The sequence below is a fragment of the Polypterus senegalus genome, chromosome 16 (genome assembly GCF_016835505.1).
Source record: "Polypterus senegalus isolate Bchr_013 chromosome 16, ASM1683550v1, whole genome shotgun sequence".
Taxonomy (NCBI): Eukaryota; Metazoa; Chordata; class Cladistia; order Polypteriformes; family Polypteridae; genus Polypterus; species Polypterus senegalus.
The window spans coordinates 8,254,539-8,265,988 of record NC_053169.1 but is presented as its reverse complement, the minus strand read 5'-3'; the positions used below and the strand labels follow the sequence as shown (position 1 = coordinate 8,265,988).

The 11,450-nt window shown below is 43.4% G+C and overlaps 1 protein-coding gene across 1 annotated transcript in view; it reads left to right on the top strand.

Annotated features, from left to right (window-relative positions):
• The first annotated feature begins 1,727 nt into the window (after window positions 1-1,727).
• Window positions 1,728-11,450, top strand: part of bmp5 (bone morphogenetic protein 5) — a 114,742-nt gene continuing 105,019 nt past the window's right edge. The window contains exon 1 of the mRNA XM_039737900.1: window positions 1,728-2,807. Within this exon, the coding sequence (XP_039593834.1) occupies window positions 2,324-2,807 (484 nt within the window). The 5' untranslated portion in view covers window positions 1,728-2,323. The remainder of the gene's footprint in view (window positions 2,808-11,450) is intronic.

Genomic DNA, 11,450 nt, shown 5'->3' with positions numbered 1-11,450 from the left:
TATGGTGATGTGCGAGGAACGAAAGGATGGCAGCCACATCGTTTGACAGAGGGCTGAATTCAAAGAGACCCCGAAAATCAAAGGGAAAAAAATGAGGCAGCAGGCAGGCAGGCGAGTCCATTTGGCCGAAATGTCATTGCAGCAACTCCAAAACGTACTCAGTAGTTTGTATGCCGCCATCCCCATGCCTGATAACGTTCTAATGAGATCACAGATGGCTTCCTGGGGGATCTCCTCCCATATCTGCACCAGGGCATCATTGTGCATTCTGGACAGGCTGAGGTGTTGGGTGGACCGAAACATAATGTCCCATCCAGAGGTGGTCTATTGGATTGAGGTCAGGCGAGTGAGCGTGGGGGAGGGGGGCAGTCAATGGTATCAGTTTCTTCATCTTCTCACCACGTGAGGCCGGTCATTGTCGTGCACCAGGAGGAACCCACATAGGGTCTGACAGTGGGTCCAAGGATTTCATCCCAATACCTAATGGCAGTGAAGGTGCCGTTGTCTAGCCTGTAGAGGTCTGTGTGTCTATCCATGGATATGCCTCCCTCCCCAGACTGACCATCACAGACCCCCCACCAAACTGAACGATGTCACAGGCAGCATAACGTTCTCCACGGCTTCTCCAGACCCTTTCACGTCTGTCACATGTGCTCAGGGTGAACCTGCTCCCATTTGTGAAAAGCACAGGTTTCCCACCAGTGGTGGACCTGCCAATTCTGCTATTCTATGGCAAATGCCAATGGAGCTCCACGGTGCCCACTAGAGGACGTTGGGCCCTCAGGCCTCCCTCATGAAGTCTGTTTCTGATTGTTTGGTCAGAGACGTTCACACCAGTGGCCTGCCTGCCTGCCTGCTGGAGGTCATTTTGTAGGCTCTGCCAGTGCTCATCCTGTTCCACCTTGGCCAAAGGAGCAGATACTGGTGGGTCCTGCTGATGGGTTAAGGACCTTCTACGAGGGGCCCTGTCCAGCTCTCCGGGAGGAACTGCCTGTCTGTCTCCTGGAATCTCCTCCATGCCCTTGAGACTGTGCTGGGAGACACAGAAAACCTTCTGGCAATGCCACGTATTGATGTGCCATCCTGGAGATGTTGGACTACCTGTGCCAGCTCTGTAGGGTCCAGGTATGGCCTCATGTGACACCAGTTGTGACACTGACCGTAGCCAAATGCAAAACGAGTGACAAAACAGATGAGGAGGGTAAAATGTCAGTGGCCTCCCTCCACCTGTTAACCCATTCATGCCTGTTTTGGGGGTCGTCTCATTGTTGCCCCCCCTCTAGTGCACCAAAGCAGCTGAAACTGATGAACAAGCCCCTCTGCTACTTCACTGAGCAGATCAACAGCCCACAAGTGTCACTGACTTGATGCTATACTCTCATTAAAAAGGGGTCCTTTCATTTTTTTGAGTAGTTTACAAAACCTAGCATTTAAATCATCTCTTGAGCTTTCAACATGAAAATCGGTGTTTTACGTAAATGAAAAATAAAAACATGATATATTTTTCTTTGTACCTTTTCTGTTTCCGGGAAAAAAAAATTCTTTCGCTTCACTCACATCACGTGTCATTAAATACTTGAGTGCTCAGTTCACGGTCGGTTGTTTCATGATTGGAGTCAACAGCGGCGCATTTCTCCAGAGTGCCGCTAGAGGGCGCCCGCGTATTTTTCTCCCGTCTTGAGGTGGCTGGAGCGCTGCGGTTCAACTGTGACACATATATATATATCCGAAAAGCACGAGGGTGCCGCTCATTCCTTCGGAATATGTATATTCTGTATGCTGTCTTTAATGAAGATATGAATGCCTATGTGTTCACTGGGGCGTACGGAAACGTCGCGTGGTATTTTCTTTAAGTCTTTTTTTTCCACTTCGCGGTTTCAAATATCCCGTGTGGCAGAACTTTCAGGTTTCAAAGGGGAAACTGAAACGATATCTTGAAGTGTGTCTTTAACACAGTCGGATCGTCAAACTCAATCCACTTCCAAGCGGGACCTGCGCACTGAGTGTGTTTACCGAGTGTTACCGCAGAAGCGCACCTGGGAAGCTCTACCTGCCGCTCAAGATCGGGAGATCGGAAGAATGCGTAAAATCCAGAACAGGAATTGGGAATAAAGTGTGCAAAAATGATTTTGACATGGGAGGATCAAACAGCTGTTCCACTGTAATCATGTTGCACTTTACACAAATGTGGGTGCCGTCTGTTTGCTTATGATTTATTTTTCAGGAGAATCCTGGCAAAATGAAAAGCTGAAAATTTGCTTCTTCTTCTTACTTTACTTCTTTTTTTCGAGCGAAAGGGAAGGAAAGCGTGACGGGCAATAAAATGAAACCATTGTTGTTTTTGTTTCACGCGATTTTCGGCCTCGTGTGGAATAGCTGGGGACTTCTGGATTGCGTCCACTGCGGATTAGGGGACAATCACGTCCACTCGAGTTTCATTTACAGGAGGCTGCGCAACCACGAAAGAAGGGAGATTCAAAGGGAGATCCTGTCCATTCTGGGTTTACCTCATCGACCCCGTCCCTTTTCACCTGGCAAGCAGGCATCCTCCGCGCCCCTTTTCATGTTGGACCTCTATAATGCCATGTCGATCGAAGAAGATGATGGCATTGCGCCCAGCACCGGCAAAGGATCTTACGGCAAAGGTGGCTCGAGGAAAGGATATCACGCGGTGCCAAACGGCTACTCCCGTGGTGCCCAGCCATACAGGGCATCTCCGCTGGTCACCCAGACACCTCCGTTGGCGAGTTCGCATGACACCAACTTTCTCAATGACGCCGACATGGTGATGAGCTTCGTCAACTTAGGTATGTAGCTTCTGACGATTTTTAACGCTTCAGCTATGAAATTCAGCCACATTTTCCAAACCAAAGTATAACTTTAAGAAATAAATGCGATTGTGTTTTTTATGAAGACAAACAATAATTAATGTATACCTTGATGACGAATACGTGTATATAAATTGCAATGGATTTACAATCAATCGGTTACCGTGATTTTACGGTGATGGATCCATCCAGGGGTGAATCCTGCCTTTGCTCCTTAATGTTGGCAGGATGGGCTTCGGCTCCAAAACACAAGCAAGTTTAGAAACCGATTTGACGTTTTTATCAAATATCATATCTGACATATATCTGACGTTTCAAGGTTTGAATTAGCCGGAGACCACGCGGACGGAATTAACGTCAAGGTATAGAAACAAATTTGGGACGTACAGAATGTCATCTTAAAATAGTCACCTTCAAAGCTCAAAGGCAGCCTGGGTGGATTAATCAAATATCGTTTCTGACATGTAATGTGTTTTAGAATTTGAAGAAGTCGGAGACCACACGGACGGAAATCAAGCAGAAGCTAAAAAAAATCGATTCTGGACGGCGAGTCAGCCCCGAAAAGACACTCGCTCGTACCGGCAATATTTAGAGTCTCCGCCAGACGCTTCAATAAATAAAAGTAATAGATGGACAGGTGACACCTTGATTATTAAATATTATTTCACTCTCTAAACCCGCTGATCCGAAACTGGGACAGCTGGAGCCAACACTGGAAAGCATGAAGCGCAAGGCAGGAACAAACCCTGGACGGGGCGAGTGGTCACCGCTGAACCCGCCAGCCTTTCTTTCTTTCTTTCTTTCTTTCTTTCTTTCTTTCTTTCTTTCTTTCTTTCATACATAAGAAGAACGAATGAGGGACTTTGCTAAGCAAAGAACGTAATTTATTAACGCTGATATATTTACTCGTGTCTTGTAACGAGCACAAGGGTTTTCTTTTTATTTGAATACAAGCTATACATAAATGCGTACCGTTTTGACAGATACGAGTGTTTTTGCACTTTGATGCTTTGATGCTGGGCTCCGGCTCCCTTGCAATCCTCCGAAAAAAAAAAAAAGTTCGAAAACTGTCTGGATGTATTTATCAAATATTTTACCTGACGTTTAATGAGTTTTATGGTTTAAAGAAGCCGGAGACCTGCACGGACGGAAATCAGAAGCTAAAAAATCGATTCTGGACGGCGCGTTAGCCCAAAACGGACTCACTCACTCATACCGGGAATATTTAGAGTCGCCCCCAAAGGGTTCAGCAAATAAAAATAAGAGATGAACAGGTGATAGTTTGATTATATAACATCCATTCATTTTTTAAATCCGCTTATCCGGAACTGGGACAGCTGGAGCCAACCCTGGAAAGCACGAGGCGCAAGGCAGGAACGAATCATGGACGGGGCGAGTGGCAATCGCAGTACTCACTAGCCTTTTATTTATGTATGTATTTATTTGTTTGTTGATTTTTGTTATTTGTTTTGTTTGTATGTTTATGTATCTCTATAGAAAGCATATACAAGAAGAACGATTGAGGGACTTTGCTTAGCAAAGAGTGTCAGTTATTAGCGTTGATATGTCCACGCGTATCTTTTAATAAGCGAGCACAACTTTTTATCTGAATACAAGCTATAAGTAAAGGCCATTTTGACGGATACGTGTGCAATAGATTTACAATTAATCGATTACGGTGAATTTGCGATCATCGCCCCATTCAGCATGCTTTTTGCGAGTTATTGTTACGTTGGGCTTCGGCTCTTCTTGCAACCCTCTGAAAAGTAAAGAAAGAAAAAAAAAAGAAGTTCAAAAATTGGTTGGATGTATTTATCAAATATCTGGCATGTAATGCGTTTTAGGGTTTAAAGAGTCCGGAGAGCACACGGACTGAATCAGACAGAAAACGATTTTGTACGGCGTGTCAGCTCAAAACGGACATAGGCTACTCACTCATACAGGGATTATTAAGAATCGCCACCAAACTAAACTAAAATAGATGGACAGGTTACACCGTTATCATTTACAATTAATCCATTTACTAAACCCGCTTATCCGGAACTGGGACACGGCGGGAAGCTGGGGCCAACCCTGAAAGCATGAGGAGCAAGGCAGGAACGAGCCTTGGACGGGGCGACTGGCCACCGCAGTACCAGCAGCTAGTCTTGTGTGTGTGTGTGTGTGTTATTTTCCTATAAAAAACATACAGAAGAAGAAAGTTGGGGACTTTTTAACAAAGAGCATCATTTATTAGTGTTGGTCAGTTCGAGTGTCCTGTAATGTCGAGCACAAGTGTTTTCTTTTTCTCTGAAGAGCAGCTATACGTAAACGCATGCCGTTTGTTGGGTACGCGTGTATCTATTGTGATGGATCCATTCAGGAATGAATCCTGCTTTGGTGCCTTTATGCTGTTACGGTGGGCTCCCGCACCCCAGCCCTCTGCAAAACGGAAAAAGAAAATCAAAAACTGGCTAGGTGGATTTATGAAATATTGAATCTGCATGATATTTAATGTGTTTTAGAGTATGGAGAGGTGGGAGACCACACGGACGGAATCAAACAAAAGCTAGAAATCAATGCTGGACGACGCGTCAGCCCAAAACTGGCACATAGCGAGGATATTTAGAGTCGCCATCAAACACAAATTAAAGGGTTAACTACACGAAAATATTAGACAGATAGGCGACACGTTGATCGTTTACCATCCCTCCGTTTTTAATCCGAAGCTGAGTCACCAGCAAGCATCGGGCGAATGGTGGGAAGAACACCTGGAAATGCGGAGAGGCATCGTAGAGTGAACACACACACACACACACACACACACACACACACACTTCAGGGGCCAAATGAGCACCGCCAGCCCAGCTTCCTGCTAAAATGGCAGTTGTTCGTTTGGTCAGTTTCTCAATTGTATTATTGTTATCAATAGTAATAAAATGTTAAGCCATCATATAGCGCAAATAAACGGGTTGGGGAGCAGATGATGTACAGCGATGGGGGGTCCATAAAGAGTCGACTGTCACCCTGTCGTGACAGACTAAGTTACGGCGCTCTGTTTTCATTCGGGGCTGGCCCAGTAGTAGTGGACTAAAGTAAAAAATGTTTTAAGTGCGGGAGGGCGGATGGGCACCCGAACCCCGAACCTCAACCCTACAACTAACCCCCGCTTCCCACACCTAGATTTATCTGGTCTCTCTGATGGAAGTACAACGTTAAAGTGCATATTATAGTTTTCTGTCGGTTTATCTACCATTCCTTTCATATCTTTCTATTATACGGTGCCTTTCACATCTATCTATCTATCCATCCATCCATCCATTATCCAACCCGCTATATCCTAACTACAGGGTCATGGAGGTCTGCTGGAGCCAATCCCAGCCAACACAGGTCACAAGGCAGGAAACAAACCCCGGGCAGGGCGCCAACCCACCACAGTATATCTATCTATCTATCTATCTATCTATCTATCTATCTATCTATCTATCTATCTATCTATCTATCTATCTATCTATCTATCTATCTATCTATCTATCTATCTATCTATCTATCTATCTATCATTATGTGGTACCTATCATATCTTTCTATCAGTCTCTATAATGCTTTTAGTCATCATACAGTCCCATTCATATCTGTCAGACTGTCTTTTTTATCATTATATAGTGCCTTTCATAGCTATCTGGGTATCTGTAGTGGCCTTTCACATCTATTAATATCTATCAATAACTATAAAGTGCCCTTACGGTGGGCTAGCACCCTGCCTGGAGATTTGTTCCTGCCTTGCGCCTGTGCTGGATGGGATTGGCTCCAGCAGACCCCTGTGACCGTGTGTTTGGATATAGCGGGTTGGATAATGGATGGATGGATAATGACTTATTGACTGCCTATAAAGTGCCTTTCATATCTATACATCCATCTGTCTATTTATCATAATGTAAATTTCATATCTTACTATCAGTCTCTCTATAGTGCTTTTAATAGCTGTTTATTAGTATATCTATCTGTCATTATAGTTTGTCTTTCATTTCCATCTACAGCACCTTTCATATCTATCTATCTATCTATCTATCTATCTATCTATCTATCTATTATATAGTGCCTTTCATATCTATCTATCTATCTATCTATCTATCTATCTATCTATCTATCTATCTATCTATCTATCTATCTATCTATCGCCTTTCATGTGTCTATCTATCCATCTCTCATTATATACTGTCTTTCCCATTTATTTGCCTACCAATCATGATATAGTGCCTTTCATACGTGGGGTTCCTGGAGTATAATTAGGCAGCGGCCCTTAACAGCAGCCGGACACACTGCACAGCTCCAAGGCAGGGACTCCTTGCTACCAACTGTCCCTTAAGCATGTAGCCCTCCTCCTATGCATTCCGAACACGCCCGGCCTGAGAAGTGACGCGGGGACTTTAAAAGCCCCCCCGACGGAGCAGGGCCGTTTTCACTCGCAGTCTGACTGGCCCCCAGCTTCACTCTGTGGTCACTTGGGTCCGCCATCATCAGCAGGCGTTTACGAGGGTCTGAAGGGGTCTGCACGGCAGGTGGTGGGTAGCCGGTCTGGATTGTTTAACTACATGTCACACATTCGCCATTGGGACCCGCTGTATCTCCAAAATACCAGGAAAGCGACACTTTTTACAACTCAGTGCTACCATTTTCGCATTGCTGGGGACTTTTTCTCTTGCATTATAAGCCCTCAGATGTAACGCTTACTTACTTATTGTTATTAAACGTATGTTATTGTGCCTCACACACGATTAAAACGAGTCTTCCTCACTCTATAGCTGTTATTCTAACGAAATGCCTGGTCGGGTCTTCTTGAACATCAATTGCCTGTAATGACTTTTCACTTCTTGGACTTTGCTTCAGTATATCCCGTCTCTGTTTAAGCTATTAGTCATGTATAGCCTGCTGCCGTTTCCTCTTAATTTAATTGTTTCCTTCCTGTAACTATTCCTGTAGCTACTTAAAAATGGAGGATTTCAGGCCACAAATTTCCAGTGTCTAATGAAAATTAAAACTCATTCCATGTGTCATTCCTTCCAGTACGGCTTACACCACTCTGTCCATATAAAGTGGCCGCGGTGACTTGGGGGGGCTAAGGCGCAGGGAGAGGTCAGTGGACGTCGCCGGGCTGACTTCTTCACAGGGCAGAAGTCTTGTAAATTGTTAGGATTTTTAGGTTGAACGGATATTCGGGTCGCTTCTGAATTTTACATAACGCATTTACACCTAACCAGTTTCTTACCCGCTTATCCAACTGAGGGTCGGCGGTGCAAGTACATGCTGACTGAGGCACATCGCTACGGGGCAACAATACCCATTTGGTAAAACCCCCAACACACACACCCATTACAACGTGCAGCTTGTTGCGTCCCCTAATCAATGGTGACAGCTGAGCCGTCTGTCTTGGTGTTACAGTTCAAAGAATTCTGCAGGAGGCCCCTCTTTTTATTACTGTTGTTGTTTGTAAAAGATAATACGTTAGAAGAGGAATAAACAAAAATAAATAAATAAATAAATATATATTTATATTCCTGAGCTAACATCTTTAATCACAGTTGAAAACAAAAGCACATAAACTTAATCAAAATGCACAAATTAAAACTGTTTAAAAATACATGAACTAAAACTACATGAAAAAGCTGACATTGAAACAATATGAAAACGCTTTCCTGAAGCTATAAGATAAGACACGAGTTAAAAAATGCACAAATGAAACGGTTTGAAAATGCTAGAACTTAAATTTTATGAAAGAAATCACTAATTACAGCTGTAAACATTAATATATATTGAAAGGCATGATTTAAAGTAGATTGAGAAATGCACAAACTGAAATTAAACGAAACTGCACGTACTCAAACAATGTGAGAAAGTACAAACTGAAAGCGCGCAGTATGTAAGTTTTCTAATACACTCCGTGGTAAAGTCTTAAAATGACTGCATAACTTCCTCTCTAACAATACAAAACAGAAATTATTATAATGATAATGGAGAAAGGCAATGAATGTTAAGTTAATTACCGTTTGTATAAGTAACAAGCACACTACAACGCCATTTTATTACTTTCTTCCACTCTCTGAGCATGTAATATCCCACAGTGCAACGGGGTCTTCTCCAAATACAATTTTACAGTAATTTGCTGTCTTTTGACAGACGACAGCGTATCTTACTGTGATTACAACAAAAATTCTGAATACAGTATTTTATTGTGAAAACTTACAGTTAACACCTGTGAAATCCTGGCAATTTTTACAGTGTACATAAGAAGAACGAATGAGGGACTTTGCTAAGCAAAGAACGTAATTTATTAACGCTGATATATTTACTCGTGTCTTGTAACGAGCACAAGGGTTTTCTTTTTATTTGAATACAAGCTATACATAAATGCGTACCGTTTTGACAGATACGGGTGTTTTTGCACTTTGATGCTTTGATGCTGGGCTCCGGCTCCCTTGCAATCCTCCGAAAAAAAAAAAAAGTTCGAAAACTGGCTGGATGTATTTATCAAATATTTTACCTGACGTTTAATGAGTTTTATGGTTTAAAGAAGCCGGAGACCTGCACGGACGGAAATCAGAAGCTAAAAAATCGATTCTGGACGGCGCGTTAGCCCAAAACGGACTCACTCACTCATACCGGGAATATTTAGAGTCGCCACCAAAGGGTTCAGCAAATGAAAATAAGAGATGAACAGGTGATAGTTTGATTATATAACATCCATTCATTTTTTAAATCCGCTTATCCGGAACTGGGACAGCTGGAGCCAACCCTGGAAAGCACGAGGCGCAAGGCAGGAACGAATCATGGACGGGGCGAGTGGCCATCGCAGTACTCACTAGCCTTTTATTTATGTATGTATTTATTTGTTTGTTGATTTTTGTTATTTGTTTTGTTTGTATGTTTATGTATCTCTATAGAAAGCATATACAAGAAGAACGATTGAGGGACTTTGCTTAGCAAAGAGTGTCAGTTATTAGCGTTGATATGTCCACGCGTATCTTTTAATAAGCGAGCACAACTTTTTATCTGAATACAAGCTATAAGTAAAGGCCATTTTGACGGATACGTGTGCAATAGATTTACAATTAATCGATTACGGTGAATTTGCGATCATCGCCCCATTCAGCATGCTTTTTGCGAGTTATTGTTACGTTGGGCTTCGGCTCTTCTTGCAACCCTCTGAAAAGTAAAGAAAGAAAAAAAAAAGAAGTTCAAAAATTGGTTGGATGTATTTATCAAATATCTGGCATGTAATGCGTTTTAGGGTTTAAAGAGTCCGGAGAGCACACGGACTGAATCAGACAGAAAAACGATTTTGTACGGCGTGTCAGCTCAAAACGGACATAGGCTACTCACTCATACAGGGATTATTAAGAATCGCCACCAAACTAAACTAAAAATAGATGGACAGGTTACACCGTTATCATTTACAATTAATCCATTTACTAAACCCGCTTATCCGGAACTGGGACACGGGCGGGGAAGCTGGGGCCAACCCTGGAAAGCATGAGGAGCAAGGCAGGAACGAGCCTTGGACGGGGCGACTGGCCACCGCAGTACCAGCAGCTAGTCTTGTGTGTGTGTGTGTGTTATTTTCCTATAAAAAACATACAGAAGAAGAAAGTTGGGGACTTTTTAACAAAGAGCATCATTTATTAGTGTTGGTCAGTTCGAGTGTCCTGTAATGTCGAGCACAAGTGTTTTCTTTTTCTCTGAAGAGCAGCTATACGTAAACGCATGCCGTTTTGTTGAGTACGCGTGTATCTATTGTGATGGATCCATTCAGGAATGAATCCTGCTTTGGTGCCTTTATGCTGTTACGGTGGGCTCCCGCACCCCAGCCCTCTGCAAAACGGAAAAAGAAAATCAAAAACTGGCTAGGTGGATTTATGAAATATTGAATCTGCATGATATTTAATGTGTTTTAGAGTATGGAGAGGTCGGAGACCACACGGACGGAATCAAACAAAAGCTAGAAATCAATGCTGGACGACGCGTCAGCCCAAAACTGGCACATAGCGAGGATATTTAGAGTCGCCATCAAACACAAATTAAAGGGTTAACTACACGAAAATATTAGACAGATAGGCGACACGTTGATCGTTTACCATCCCTCCGTTTTTAATCCGAAGCTGAGTCACCAGCAAGCATCGGGCGAATGGTGGGAAGAACACCTGGAAATGCGGAGAGGCATCGTAGAGTGAACACACACACACACACACACACTTCAGGGGCCAAATGAGCACCGCCAGCCCAGCTTCCTGCTAAAATGGCAGTTGTTCGTTTGGTCAGTTTCTCAATTGTATTATTGTTATCAATAGTAATAAAATGTTAAGCCATCATATAGCGCAAAAAAACGGGTTGGGGAGCAGAGGATGTACAGCGATGGGGGGTCCATAAAGAGTCGACTGTCACCCTGTCGTGACAGACTAAGTTACGGCGCTCTGTTTTCATTCGGGGCTGGCCCAGTAGTAGTGGACTAAAGTAAAAAATGTTTTAAGTGCGGGAGGGCGGATGGGCACCCGAACCCCGAACCTCAACCCTACAACTAACCCCCGCTTCCCACACCTAGATTTATCTGGTCTCTCTGATGGAAGTACAACGTTATAGTGCATATTATA